General features: G+C 40.8%; 1 protein-coding gene across 1 annotated transcript; it reads left to right on the forward strand.

The window, feature by feature from the left end:
* Positions 1–3,467: 3,467 nt before the first annotated feature.
* Positions 3,468–14,111, forward strand: LOC125039991 (extensin-like). The gene is made up of 4 exons (XM_047634397.1): positions 3,468–3,473; positions 8,691–8,797; positions 12,945–13,272; positions 13,614–14,111. Exons 1-4 carry the CDS (start codon positions 3,468–3,470, stop codon positions 14,109–14,111), a joined length of 939 nt encoding a protein of 312 aa, XP_047490353.1.
* The last annotated feature ends 1,786 nt before the right edge of the window (positions 14,112–15,897 follow it).

Raw genomic sequence — 15,897 nt, forward strand, 5'->3', positions numbered from 1 at the left:
GACACGGGCTTTGGGCGGCTATTAACACTGCGTCGCACTTAATTAGACCCCATGAAAGATCCGGGATTAAATGAACTTCCTCCCGTTGCGCATTTGTTTTAGAGAGATTCGTGTCGTTTTTACTTCGTTTTCTACGATTTTTTATTTTTAATTATTATATTTTTTTTTTTAATGTTTAATTAGAATTTTGAAATGTTTGTATAAAAGGAGGGGATTTGTTACATGTTTGTTTTATTTTTTAGAAAAGTTTAAATGTTTTTATAATATACAAGATGGGATTGCGAGTAACAATTAAATAGTAAGAAGGGCGTGTAAATGGAAAATAAAAATATAGAGTATAATAACTTTGACATTAATGGAAGTCGAAAAATAAATAGTGAAAAATGAAAGCAATGGCAATTTAAAGGGGAATGATGATAAATCGATAACTTGTGATAAAATAAACCTATATTTATCACAATTACCATAGTGATAATGATAATGACAATGATGAAAAATAACAACGAAAAAACAACAACAATAATGATAAAACGATAATGATTATAAAAAACGTGTACTGAAAATAATATTTTCACAAAGCATGAGTTTATCAAACCAATTTCAAATTTTTATTTTTGTCAGAAATACACGCGTTAACGAAGGTTTTTGTTGAGCCCGGCCTTTGTTTTCCGTATTTTTTTTTCGCATTTGCGCAAGGGCACGGGTTCATGTTAATTATAATTATGTCAAGAGGATAACTATGGTAATTGATAATTATAATGGTGTTTGATGAAGATAATCAAAAGAAGTATAGTAGTATTTTAGTGATGATGATAATAACGATAATAATAATAACGATAATAGTAATGAAAATATTTTTATATTACTACTATCAATGACAAAGATAAAAACAATGATAATCAGTAATAATGATATTATATAATGATAATAAAAAAAATAATGATAATTACAGTGATTATAATATGAGATTTTAAAAAAAAGGAAATGGCAAAAAACGACACAACGCACACCAAAAAAAAGAGAGAAAAAGGGTCATTTTTAACGAAAATTTTCCCTAAAATCCCATCTAGATCCATTTACGCTTTCCAATATCGGTCAAGGGCAAAAGCATTTTCCTATTTTTCCCCCCAATTCCATAAGTGAGGGGGAAAAATGGATAAGAAAAAAAAAAAAAAAATATGGAGGAAAGCCAAGGGCGTGACAATTTTTTTAGTTTTTTTTTTTTTTTTTTTTTTTTTTTTTTTGTATAGGGGGAGGAAATAAGTTTTCTTACTTGCGGGCTGAATAGAGGGGAGAAAAGGGAGGTAGGTAAGGGGTGGGAAAAAGGTTTTTGTTCTGAAGAGGGGAAAGGGGGGGGGGGGTGGAGGGGGGGAAGGGAGGGTGAAAGGTGAGGTGAGGGGAACGGAGGAGAGTTGAAGAGGGTGGAGGAGGGAGGAGGGTAGAGAGGGAGAGGAGGGAGGTAAGAGAAAGGGGGAGGGAGGAGGAAAGGGGGGAGAAAGGGGGGGGGAAGGGGAAAGGGGGGAAGGGAAAGGAAAGGAAGGGAGGGGAGGTGATTGATGGGAAAAAAAGCAATGAAGAAAAGGGAGAATTCAAAGGGGGCAACGCATTTCGGTGAGGGAAGAGGGGAAGAGGAAAGGGAAGGTGAGAGGAGAGATAGAAGAGGAGAGAGAAGAGAGAGGAATTTTGGGAGAATGAGAGAGAAGAGAGAGAAGAGAAGAGAGAGAGAGGAGAAGAGAGCATTGTTATTATTATAATAAAAATTATTTCTGAAATTTTGATTAAAAGTTAGGTAGACTAAAAGATATAATAAAAAATTAATTAAATTTTTTATAGTTAGTAGTTAAAGTTTGGAAGTGAGTGTGTAATTAAAAGTGGGAGTGGTATAAGTATGATAATAATAATGATAGAGTGTTAAGTCTAGAGAGGCAAATAATTCCAAGACAGCAGGAAAGGAGGGGAGTAGGGACAAGGGGGGAGAGGGAGTAGGGAGGAGGAGAGGAAGTGAGGATATGGGAAGAGAAGAGGGGAGGCGAGACAATGGTTTATGTTTGAGAAGAGGAAGGAATAGGGTGTGTAAAGAAGAGGAGTGAGGAGGAGAGAGGGAATGGGGAAGAAGGGAGAAGGGAGGATGGAGTGGTGTGAAGTTTGGAGTTAATGAGTGTGGATGTAGAGTTTTGGAGATGATGGAGATAGGGAATAGTGAGAAAGGAGTGAGGGAGTGGTAGTAGTGAGTTGTAGGTTGAGGGGTGAGTGTATTGGGAATGGTGGTGTGATTGAGGTAAGTTTGTGGTATGTTTTTGGTTTGGAAGTGGTGAGTTTGGTTTGTTGAGAGATGTTGTTGTTGATGTGTGGTGGATGTGTGTTTGTTTAGTTATTTGTGTTGTTTTTGTTTTTGTGGTGTTGTTTTGGTGTGTTTTAGTTGTGGTTTATGGTTGTTTGTTGTTTTTTGTGTGGTGTTGTGTTTTGTGTTTTTGTGTTTGTTTTTTTGAGGTTTGTGGTATGATGTTTTATGTTTGTTGTGGGTTGTTGTGATGTTGTAGGTAGGAGAGAGAGGAGAGGGAATAAAGGTAGGCAATATAAAATTAAATAAATGTAAGGGGCAAACTTGATTACACATTCGGGGATCCATGTACTAAACCCATAAGCGAGAGCGACCACAATCAACATGTTGTTGAGCCCGATGGACCCGCCCTGTAATTTGGGAGGGGGTGAGATATGATTGTGGAATATGAGAAGAAGAGTGAAACCAGATTGAGTGTGTAGTGCGAATGAGTGTTAAGTTGATATGGGTGGGGGGAAAGGGGGGGGGGGGGGGGGGGGGGGGGTGGTGAGGGAGGGTTTGGTGGGGGGGGGGGGGGTGGGGGGGTGAGGGGGGTTTTGTGTTTGGTATGGGATCGTGGGAGTGTAGTATATAGAGTAGATATGAGGAATGTGGGTGGAGAGGAAATATTTGACAAAAAAAAATGAGATAGATGATTTAGAGAGATAAGTAAGAGAATTAATAGAGAAATCGATGATACTCGTATCTAGATATTTAGATATAGATAGAGCTATAACTATCTATATATATAAGCAGATTATATATAAGATAGATAAAGCGTTAGATATAGCTCTCTAGATCTATCTACTCTATATCTCGACATCTATAAAAAGCTATCTCTAACTCTATATAGATATAAACCATGAGCTCTTCCTCGCTCCTCTTATATATCTCGCAGTCCGCTCCTTGCTATCTCTATCTCTCTCTCTCTCTCATCCTCTCTCTCTCTCACATCTCTCTCTCTCTTTCTCTCTCTATCAGGCTCTCTATCGCTATCGACTCTCTTTTCCCTTTTTCCCCATCTTTCCCCATCCCTCACTTCCACCCCCTCCCTCCCTCACTCCCTCCCTCCCTCCCCTCGCACTCACCATCCGCTTTCACCTTTTGATCTCTCTTTAATCCTGGCATCCTGCGTTACCGGGATAGGATGTCGGTAATGGAGAGGATAGGAGGGGATAGGAGGGGATAGGAGGGGATAGGAGGGGATTGGGGGCATCATCCCGGTCGGAAGGTACTCTTGTCTCTCCCGGTAATGGATTGGAATCGATTTGTTATTGTTGTCATTACTGTTGTTATGAGCTTGATTGTTTTTGCTGTTGTTGTTTTGTTACTGTTGTTATTTTTGTTATTATTATTATTATTTATTATTAATTATTATTATTATTATTATATTATTATTATTATTGATGTTATTATCATTTATTATTAATATTATTATTATAATCTAATCATTATCAGATCATTAGTGTATCATTAGCATTATCATTATCTTTATCATTATCATTATCATTACAGTATCAGTATCATCATCATCACATCATCATCATCACTATCATTATTTCCATAATCCCTGTTATTTTAGTGTTTTTTCTTCTTCTTTTTTTGCTTTTCAAAGTAAACTGACTAATGAAAAGCATGTGTGCGCTTGGGTTAAGTGGAATGTACACACGTTTATATATGGATATGTGTACGTGCGCTGTGTGTGGAATGTGTACACTAGTGAGGTGCTGTTTAGATGTCTGTAAATATGTACTATAATGTAGTGGGTATTTTGGAGAAAGAAAGTAGACAGAGAGAGAGAGAGAAGAAAAAGCTAAGAGAGAAAGATAGATAGCGGTTGAGAAAAATAGACTGATAAATGTGTATATATATAGTATATTATTATATTTATATAAAAAATTATACATATCGTATTATATATATATTAAAAATATATTATATATATTTATATATTATTATATAATAATATATATTTATATAATAATTAAGAGAGAGGAGATAGAGAGATTGGGAGGACGGAAGGAGAGAGAGAGAGAAATGAGAAAGAGAGGAGTAGAGTGAGAGATAGGGAAGAAAGAGAGAGAGAAGAGAAGGAGAGAGAGAGACAGAAGAGAGAAGAGAGAGATTGAGGGACGCAAAGGAGAAAGTGGAGAAGAGAGAGAGAGTGAGAAGAGAGAGAGAAGAAGAAAGAGAAGAGAGAGTGAGAGTATGGAGATAGAGGATAGAAATAGAATAGATTATATTAGAAGATAATAGGATAGTTAGATAGAGAGAATAGATAATAAGAGAGAGAAGAGATTCGTGCTTTGTACAGGTTTTTAGTAAACGATCAGCGTGGGCTGTTTAAAGTTAAAGGTGTAAGGAATTGTTGTGTGTTTCTGAACGCGTGCGGTTGTTTGTAGATTATGATTGTATCTGGAGACTAACCGCGGCGTGAATTGTGTTCATAAGAATGTGTGTTTTTGTTTATGTATAGTATGAATCAACGTAGGCCGAGGATAGGAATGTATGTAAATTCAATTAATTTTATATTTTTAAAATTTATAAGATTATATATATATTGTATTATATATAATGTAGAAATATATATATTATATAGATATGTATATATATATATATTTGCATATTATAATATATCATAGATTCACAAACATCTTAATATCTCACATCACACACAAAACAAAAAACATCGCGAGAGAGAGCACACACTCAAAAACACAATCTCAAAGCGAAAAAATATAAGAAAATTTATTGTGCTTGCTACACTCGCTCGGTGAAGGCAGGGGGTGTGTAGTGTGTATGCGGGAGTGTGGGTGTGGGGTGTGTTGTGTGTGTGTGTGTGGGCGGTGAGATCGTGTGTATGTCTTGTATTAATATATTTGAGAAGGATAGTATGTTTATTTCAATTATATATGTTTAGGTAAGTGATATATTATTATAATTTGTGTGTGTGGTGGTGTGTGGGTGTTGTGTGTGTGGGGGGGTATGGATGAATTTAAGAAAGTAGCACCATAAATATAAACTAGTAAAGACCTAGTAGGATTAAAACTAGCCCACTGAAAAACCCCCCGAAGCTTTTTATATTCGAGGATGAAAGTACAGGAATGCCGCTTCTCTATATTAAAAAAAAAAAAAAAATCAAACGACAATAAGATATTGGGAAAGGGAAGAGAGGAAGGAAGAGCGGAATGAAATGAGATGATAGAGTAGGAATGGTATAAAGTGAGAAGACGATTGAGGTTTGGGGTTAAGGAAAGAAGAAAGGTTAGGGGATAGGTGTAATAATAGTGCAGACGGAGAGGGGAGGGGGAAGCACCTTCGATAAGGCGTAAGTGGAAAATAATGATTTGTTGGAGAGCGGAGAACGAATAGTGAGGGAGAGAGGAGGGAGTGATGGAGTGATGGGGGGTTGACTAAGTTATGTGATTATACTGAGGATGAAGGGATGGGAAGTTATTTGATAAATATAAATATAAAAAAATCAAAAAATATAAAAAATAAATAAAACAAACACTCACAACACTAAAAAATATAAATCACTAATTTAAAATAAGATTAATAAGGTCGGTATAGATTTAAATAGGAATGGTTGATTTTGTGTATTGGTGTGAAATTTTTTATAGATTTTGATGATGTATAGATAGAGTAGTTTTTTATTAGAGATATAGATATATTTATTTTATATAAAGGTAAATACGTATTACTTGTAGAGCAAAGTATAAGGTAATGAAATAGATGATGAGAGGAATTAGGGATAATATAAATATAAATCATAAAGTGTCCTGCTTTATGAGTGAAAAATTATGTGGGGGGGGATTGGTGTGGAGTGGGAGAATAGAGTGGGAAAGGTTTGTGTATAGAGAGTATTGTGATTTTGAAGTTTTATTGTGTTTAAGTAGTATTGTGATTATAGTTAGAGTTAGTTAGATTAATATTTTGTGAGAATAGATTGTTAGTTTTTGTGTGAGTAGTGTAGTGTAGAGTAGTGTGAGTGTGATGTGTTTGTGTTGTGTGTGTGTGATTGTGTGTGTGTGTGAGGAGAGAGAGTGTTGGGATGAGTGTGATGTGTTATGGGAAGTGTTATGGTGTAGGTAGTGGTTTTTTTTTGTGATGTGTATTTGTTATGTGTGAATTGAGTTATATTATATTTAATGTTTTGATTTTGTTTGTTAGTTGTTGGTTAGGAAGTGGTGTTGGGTGGGGAAGAAAGAATAAGGAGGAACAAGGGAATGATAAGGAAGGGGAGTAGAGGGGGAGAAATGAAAGGAGTATGGGGGTATAAATGTGGATAGGAGGGAAGAAGAGGGATGAGAAGGGAGAGAGATAGAAGATGAAGGGAGAGGGTGTGGAAGGTGGGGGGAGGAAGGAGGGATTGGAGGAATAAGAGAAGAGGGGGAAGGGGGATATGAAGAGAAGATGAAGATGATAGTGAAGGAAGAATGATAAGGAGGAATTGGGAAGGATAATGGAAGGGGGAGGAGAGGAGAATAGAGGGATAGAGATGAAGGAAAGGGGATAGGAGGGGAAGGTGGAGGGAGAGAAAGAGAGGTTGAGGATAAGTGAAGGTGGAAAAGGTTTGTGTGGAGGGAGGAGAATATGATGAAGTGGAAGAAAGTATTGATTTATGGAAGAAAGAATATAAAAGGAAAAAGAGAAAAAAGGAAGTGAATAAAGGAAAGAAAGTGAAAAGAAAGGAAGTATTGAGAAAGAAGAGAAATAAAGGGAAGATTAAAAAAGGGAAAATGAATAAAAAAAAAGAGAAAAGAATGAGAAAAATAAAAAGAGCAAAAAGGAATAAAAAAGATAAAAATGGAAAAGGAATAGAAAAGAAGGGGAAAAGAATTGAAATAGAAAAAAAAGAGGTTAAAAGGGAATGGAGAAATAAGAAGGGGAAAAGTTATGGATAAAAGTAATGGAAAGGGAAAATTGAATGAGAAAAAATTGAAAGAATGAAAGAATAGAAAGAATTGAGAAAAAAAAAAAGGGAATTAAGATTATTATTATATTAGGTTTGTGTTTTGTTGTGTGGATTGGGGGGTTATGGATGGGAGTGATAAGGGATGATGGATATTGATTTAAGGGTTAAGGTATTTTGAGAGATGGGTTTAGTTATATTATGAATGATTTAAGGGGATGTTTGAGTGGGATGATATGATATTGTTGTATTTTTTTGTTTTGTGTTTATTTGTTTTTTGTTATTTTTTTTGTGGTGTTGTTGTTTTGTTGGTTTTTTTATTTTTGTGGGGTTTTTGTTTGATTGTTTTTTTTTTTTTGTTTTTTTTTGTTTTTTGTTTGTTTTTTATTTTTTTTTGTTTTTTTTTATTTATTGTTTTTGGTTTTGGTTGTTTGTTTTTTTTTTGGTTTTTGGTTTTATTTTTTTTGTGTTGGGTATTTTTTATTTATTTGTTTTGTGTTTTTTTTTTTTTGTGTTTTTTATTTGTTATTGTTTTTTTTGTGTTTTTTTTTTTTATGTGTTAGTTTTTATTGTTGTTTTTTTTTGGTGTTTAGTTAGTGTTAAGAAAGGAGGAGGTGGAGGTGGGGTGTGTAGGATTGGTAGGGTGGGGGGGTGAGTGGGTTGAGTTGGGTTGTGGTTTGTGTGGAGGGGGTGGAATGTGGAATTGAATGGGAATAGGAATTTGGAGAGAGAAGAGAAAAAGAGAAGAGAGAGAGAGAGAGAAGAGGGAGAGAGAGATTAGAGAGAGAGATAGAGAGAGAGAGAGAGAGAGAGAGAAGAGAGTGAGAGAGTTAGTAGTGAGTGAGTTATTGGGTGAGTTAAGTTAGTGATGTGTGTTGTTGTTGTAGGGAGAGAGAGTGAGTTAGTGATTTAGTGAGTGAGTGATGAGTGAGAGTGTTGTTAAAGGTAAATAGAGGAGAAGAGCACCTCTCCCATTGACAATAAACTCATTATAGTTATAATTTTTTAAATATAATTTTTAAAATTATTATAATATATAATAAATAAAATATATTAAAATTTATTATATTTATAATTAGATAAACAAATTTTTTTTTAGAGATACAGACAGTGTAAGCGTGTGTTGTGGTGGGGTGTGTGTGGGGTGGTGTGTGTGTGTGTGTGTGTTGTGTGTGTGTTGTGTGTGTGTGTGTGTGTGGGCAAATAGACACAAGTCAAAAGAAAGTAAGCAAATAAGTACAACCCAAAACAAGCAACCCAGAAAGAAGCAACAGCAAGCAAGTCCGGCCGTGCGCTCGCTCTCCATCAAAATTCATTAGGTTCCACGGACCGCGGAGCGAAGGCCGTCCCCCCCCCCCCCCCCTCCCTCTGCACTTTGGTGTTCCTCCCGAGCCACGTCCGGGCGGCGCCTGCCACTGCTTCCCCTTTAAAGAAAGCGCCTCTGCTCACTTGCAGACACATGCCGTCGCTTCGCTGCGCCCTTGGGAGTCCGCGCTTCAGGACGCGAATTCCCGCGGCCACTTCCGCTCGCGGTCGGGGCCGGGCTGGAGCGGCGGCGGGGGGTCAGGCATAGTTAGCCGTAGGATTATATTTTTGTATGGCAACTGTATGTAATCATACTACACACACACACAAAACACACAACACAACACACACACACAAACACACATTTTATATAATATATAACATATACATAATATTGTATATATAAATACATCAACTTCAAATATAAAATACACCATACACACGCATACCACGCACACACACACACACACACACACACACACACAACACACCAAAACGGGAAAACACACATACACACACCTGCCGTCACCCAGCAGTGTTGCCAAGCACCCGTATGTCTTTAGGTTGTCCGATGTTTGTGTGTGTTTTTGCGCGCGCCGCGTGTGTGGGTGTGTTGTGTGTGGTTGTACAGATGTGGTGTTTTATGATAAATATATAATATGCAAATATTTATATATACCCTATATTATATACATAAAAATTAAAAAAAAATAACCCAAAAAATAAAACATACAATATATAATATATATATAATATAATATATTATATATATACACTGTATTTTTTACTACATACTTTTCCCGGCAGAAGTTTTTCATTCCCCTTTAAATACATCAAAACAACCTCAGTCTTATGACACAATTCACCCGCCGGTAGTACCAGAGAAAATCAAAATCCCCAAACAGAAAACGGTTAAAACACTCAACAATCTCCCAGACACCTGTACCTTTTTAAAAGCCCACGCCGAGAGTTTCTATAAAATCGAAAAACGCACATCTCTTCTCTCCTCCATCCCATCTATCTATACTATCTATCTATCTATCTATCTACTATCACTATCTATCTCTATTTCTATCTCTATCTCCTCCTCTCTCTCTCTCCTCTCTCTCTCTCTCTCTCTCTCTCTCTCTCTCTCTCTCTCTCTCCTCTCTCTCTCTCCTTGCTCCCTCCCACTCTATCTCTCTCATCGTCTCTCTCTCTCTCTCTCTCTCCTCCTCTCTCTCTCTTTCTCCCTATCTCCTCTCTCTCTCTCTCTCTCTCTCTCTCCTCTCTCTCCTTCCTCCCCCAATCCTCTCTCTCTCTCTCTCCTTATATATATAATATATATATATATATTATATATAATAATATAAATAAAAATATATTTATCATATATATATAATATATATGATAATTTATATATATAAATATATATATATATATATATAAACACATTATCAGTCATTTTTCCAACCGCTACCCTATCTTCCCTCTTACTTTTTTCTCTCTCTTCTCCTCTGTCAACTTTCTTTCTCCAAAATACCCTACATTATGTCATTTAAACATACCTAAACACACCTCACTATTGTACACTTCCACACACACGCCCGACGACAAAATCCATATATAAACGTGTGTACTTTTCACTAAACCCAAGCGCACCATCTTTTCATTAGTCAGTTTTACTTGAAAAAAAAAAAAGAAAAAGAAAAACATAAATAAAGGGATTAGAAATAATGAAGTATGAGAAGATGATGAGATGATAATGATAATGATAAGATAATGAAATGGATAATGATATAAAAAGATAATGAAAAATAATAATATAAGAAATGATAATGATTATAATAAATAATATTAATAAATAAATATAATAACACAAAATAAAATAATATTAATACATAATAATAATAATAATAATAAATAAAAATAATAATAAAAAAAATACAACATAACAAAACAACAACAGCAAAAACAATCAAGTCAAACAACATAATGAAAACAAAAAACAAACGATTCAAAAACCCTTTGGAAAACAAGATCCTTCCGACCGGGATGATGCCCCCAATCCCTCCTATCCCCCTATCCCCTCCATCCCCTCCATCCTCCCTTTACCGACATCCATCCCGTAACGCAGAGGGCCAGGATTAAAGAGAGATCAAAAGTGAAACAGGGTATGCGAGGGAGGAGGAGGAGGGAGGAGGAGGGTGGAAGTGAGGGGGGGGGAAAAAGGATGGGGAAAAAGGGAAAAGAGAGAGAGAGAGAGAGAGGAGAAAGAGAAAGAGAGAGAGGAGAGAGGGGAGAAAAGAGAGAGAGAAAGAGAGAGAGAGAGAGAAAGGAGAGACGCGAGAGAGAAAGAAGAAGAGAGAAAAGAGAGATTGGAGAGAGAGAGAGAGAGAGAAGAGAGTTAGAGGGGAAGAGAGAGAGAGGTTAGAGAAGGAGAGAGAGAAGAGAAAAGTTAGAGAAGAGAGAGTTAGAGAGAGAGAGAGAGAGTTAGAGAAGAGAGAGAGAGTTAAGAGAGAGAGGTTAAGAGAGTTGAGAGAAGAGAGGAGTTAGAGAGAGAGAGAGGGGGGGGGGATAAGAGGGAAGCAGAAAAAAACAGCGAAAGATCGAGAGAAAGAGAGAGCCTAAAGACAAACGTGCACACAACAGACATTTATAAAAAAAAAAAAAAAAAAAAAAAAAAAAAAAAAAAAAACATACATTCATACAAAAAAAAAAAAAAACAAAACAACAAACAAACAAACAAACCAAAGACCAACAAACACCGTGCATCGGCAAACACTCCCTCTCGCACGCAAGTCACACTCAAGCAGCCCGGATCGAGTACTTCCTCCTTCCCGGCACAAAAGATCGCTCACCACCCAGCCCCCTTAGTCAGGCGCGGTTCCCCTTCGGCTCAAATACCAGCCGGTGTTTGGGGGGCCCGCGCGCGCGCATGGGCTCTTAGACCACTGGATCCCACAAAGGGGAACAATGCTTGCAACCCTTCACTTATCGCCTCCCTTTTATTCCCTCTCCCTCCCTCCTCTCCTCCTCCCTTCTCTCCCCTCTCTCCTCCCCTATCTCCTCTCTCCTTTCCTCCTCCCCTCTCCCCTCGCTCCCCTCTTCTCCCCTATCTCCTCTCCTTCTCCTCCTCCCCTTTCTCTTCTCTCCTCCCCTCCCCTCCCTCTCCTCCCTATTCCTCTCTCCTTTCCCTCCCCCCTCTCCCCCTATCTCCTCTCTCCCCTCCTCCTCCCCTCTTTTCCCCTCTCCCCCTATCTCCCTCTCCTTTCCTCCTCCCCTCTCTCCCTCCCCGTCTCGTCTCTCCTCTCTCCCCCCTTCCCTTTCCTTTTCCTTCCTCCCTCCCCCTCCCCTCTCTTCTCCCCTATCTCCTCTCTCCTCTCCTCCTCCCCTCTCCCCTCTCTCCTTACCTCCCCCCTCCCTCTCCTCTCTCCCTCTCTCCTTCCCCTATTTCCTCTCTCCTCTCCTCCTCCCCTCTCCCCTCTCTCCCCTCTCTCCTCCCTTCCTTATCTCCCCTCTCCCTCTCCTCCTCCCCTCTCACCCCTCTCCTCTCTCCTCCCCTTCCCTCTCTCTCTTTCCTCCTCCCCTCTCCTCCTCCCCTTTCCCCCCCTTTTCCTCCCCTCCCTCCTCCCCTCTCTCCCCCTTCCCTCCCCCTCTCTCCTCCCCAATCTCTCCATCTCTCCTCTCCCCTCCCCTTTTTTTTTATTTTTTTTTTTTTTTTCTTTTTTTTTCTTTTTATCTTTTTTTTAGAATTTTTTTGGTTTTTTATTTTTGTCTTTTCTTTTTCTTTTTATTTTTTTTTTTTTTTATGTTTATGTTTTTAACCCTTTTTCCCTGTTTTTTATGTCTGTTTTTTGTTATGTGTTTTTGTTCATCTGTTTGTCTTTCCGTATTTTCTTTGATTTCTCTCTTTCTCTCTCTCCTCTCTCTCTCTCTTCACTCTCTCATCTCTCCTCGTCTCTCCTTCTCTCGCACTCATTTACGTCTCTCTTCATCGTCGCTCTCCTCTCTCTCTCTCGTCTCTCTCCCGTCCTCCTTCCTCTACCCTCTTCCTCTCCTCAGTCCCCCCCCCCCCCCGCAAATGCGTGTTCCCCTCTCGCATTCTCCCCTTTCTTCATTCGCTTTCTTTCCCGATCGATATCACCTCACTCACTTCCCTTTCCCGTCTCCCCTTCCCTCCCTTCCCCTCATCCCGCTCCCTCCCATCCTCCTCCCTCTCCCCTCTAACCTCCTCCTCTCCCTTCACTACCACCCATTAAACCTTGCACCCCTGCGACCGCCCCATAACAAAAGACAGACACAACCCCCACCGCGGCCACCATCGCTCTAACCCTCCCCCCACTACAAAACCGCACTTCACAAAAAACACCACACCAACCGCCCACCCACACCATCCACACCTCACACCCTACCCGTCCACAGACAACAACAGCTGCACCCCACAAAGAACCCCAACACCAACCCACCCACAACACCCTCACGCCGACACCCCCCATTCTACCACCCGCACCACCCCCTAAAAACTCCAGGCAAACCTCCTCCCCTCACAAGAACCCCCCCGCCAAAACCCACGGACTTCCCACCCCTACACCACCCCGACAACCGCCACACCACCCCTCAACCCACCCCAACCATCCCAATCCAACCAATCACCACTACCAAAACACCCACACTCACCCCACATCGAACAATCCACCTACACCCAAACCCCCTAACACACTCAGTCTCCAACCCCGACAAATGCACACTAGTACAAGACCACCCCTCCCACCACACCCCCACCCGCCTACCCCAACATACCTACAAACCAACAACACAACCACCACACACTCAACCTTACATCCATTCCCACGACCCCCACCAACCCCGCAGAAACTAACCCACCCCAAACCTTCTCTACCTGAACGCTCCACCCCCAAAACCCTCCAGCCCTCTACAACCAACCACCGCAAACCCCACTCACCCCACCCCCGCAAACCACCCACCACAACACGCTACACTAAAATAAGCCCAAGCCCCCCCCCCCACAACCCCGAAAAAACCACACCCACCGTAACCGAACGCAAGCCATAACCCCCCCCACTACACCAGCCTTCAGTCCCGCAACCTACCCCCGCACCCATACACTCCCATCCCCGCGACATAACCTCCCAACCCTTAACCACCTCCGACACCCGTCTAACACACACTATACCACCGACCCACATCTTCCTCGAACCCCAACCAGCCGCCCCACCGCAACCCCCACAACCACCAAACCCCACCGACCACCCACCGCGCCTCCTCATCCAAACCACCACCTCCACCCCACCCACCCTCACCTACCTAAAACCCCAACAACGCCAACCGCCCTCCCCCTCCGACCACCAACACCGCCACCTCAACCAATACCCCCACCTACACCCATCACTACCATCGCCCACACGCCTATCAGAACCACACCCACGATTAAACCCAACACCCCTCACCCAGAAGCACCCCACAACCACCTCACCCCACACCATACCCCCCCACACCACTAGACCAACCCCCCACCACCCTCGAAACCCTCAAACCAATCCAAATACCCAAACCCATATCCCAACGTAAAGTACCACCGAAACCACCCAACCCCCCCAGATCACCGCAAATCAGCGCCACCCCGGAACTACCACCCAACCACAACACTACCCCCGGCCCCAGTCACCACTGACCCACCGCCAACCCGCCAACCCTCCCCCCAACCCCGAACCAATTAACCCGCCAGTGCCAACACACCGTCCCGATCTACCCGCCCAACAAACCAAACCCTAACACCTATACAAAACGAAACCATCACACCCTACCAACCCCAGCACTAAACCCCTAACCAGTAACCCCGCAATCACCCCCGGCCACCTCAACCATAAATCCACCAATCTATCTAACCTCACACAAACCAACCCAATACATACCACCGTTCCTACATCCTCACCACCACACCCCCGCGAACCACACAAGACCATCCCACTGATACCACAACCGGTCTCACCCCCACCACCAACCGATCTCACTTCCACCCATCCTAAGTGACACGACACCCCCGTACCCAACTTCAAAGACCCTCCCCCCCACCAAAACTGCCCGCCGTTACCACAGAACACCCCCCCCACCACTACCCTCCAATCAACAAACCAGTATACCCACACAACAAACACAACCCCTTGCCCAGGAGTATCACCTAGCTCCCCTCTCCCAACCCACCCCCCAACACCGCAAACTCCCCAAACATAACACAACCATACGTAACATCACACCTCCCCCACCGATACAACACCAGAGATATCAACCAGCGTTTCCCACAACCACCGTAACCCGATGAACCACACACCGAAACCCCAACAACTCACCAACCCCCCAATACCAATACCCACAAGGCCCACCCCCAAGCGCCAAGCCAACCCACCCCCACCAACATCTTTTTACGAACGCACAACCCACCCAAACAACCCTTAGGAAAAACACCCACACAATGTAGCCAATCCACCCTCCCTCCCCCCTCTCTACTCTCCTCGTTCCCCCCACTCTACCTTCACCCTCCCTTCCCCCGCTCCACCCCCTCCCCCTCTCCCCTCCTCACGAACAATAGCCTTCTTCCACCCCCTTACCTACCTCCCCTCTTTCCTCCCCTCTATTCAGTCCGCAAAGTAAGAAAACTTATTTCCTTCCACCTATACAAAAAAAAAAAAAAAAAAAAAAAAAAAAAATACTAAAAAATGTCACGCCCTTGGGCTTTCCTCCATATTTTTTTTTTTTTCTATCCATCTTTCCCCTCACTTATGGAATTGAGGGGAAAATAGGAAAATGCTCTTTGCCCTTGACCGATATTGAAAGCGTAAATGGATCTTAGATGGGCATTTTAGGGACAATTACGTTAAACAATGACCCATTTTCTCTCTTTTTTTGTGTGTGTGCGTTAGTGTCGTTTATTGCCATTATCCTTACCTTTATCATCATGATTATAATCACTGTAATTATCATTATTATTTTTATTATCATTATTAATATCATTATTACTGATTATCATTGTTATTATCTTTGTCATTGATAGTAATAATAGAAGTATTATCATTACTATTATCGTTATTATTATTATCGTTATTATCATTATCACTAACATTACTACTACTACTACTATGATTATCTTCATCATCACCATTATAATTATCATTACCATTGTTATCACTCTTGACATAATTATAATTAACATGAACAGTGCCCTTGCGAATAATGCAGTAAAAAAAAGTACGGAAGACAATGGCCGGCTTCAACAATACCTTCGTCAACGCAATGTATTTCTGACAAAAATAAAAATCGAAATTGGTCGCATAAATCTCATGCTTTGTGAAAATATTAA

Source organism: Penaeus chinensis, chromosome 28, assembly GCF_019202785.1.
Source record: "Penaeus chinensis breed Huanghai No. 1 chromosome 28, ASM1920278v2, whole genome shotgun sequence".
NCBI classification, from domain to species: domain Eukaryota; kingdom Metazoa; phylum Arthropoda; class Malacostraca; order Decapoda; family Penaeidae; genus Penaeus; species Penaeus chinensis.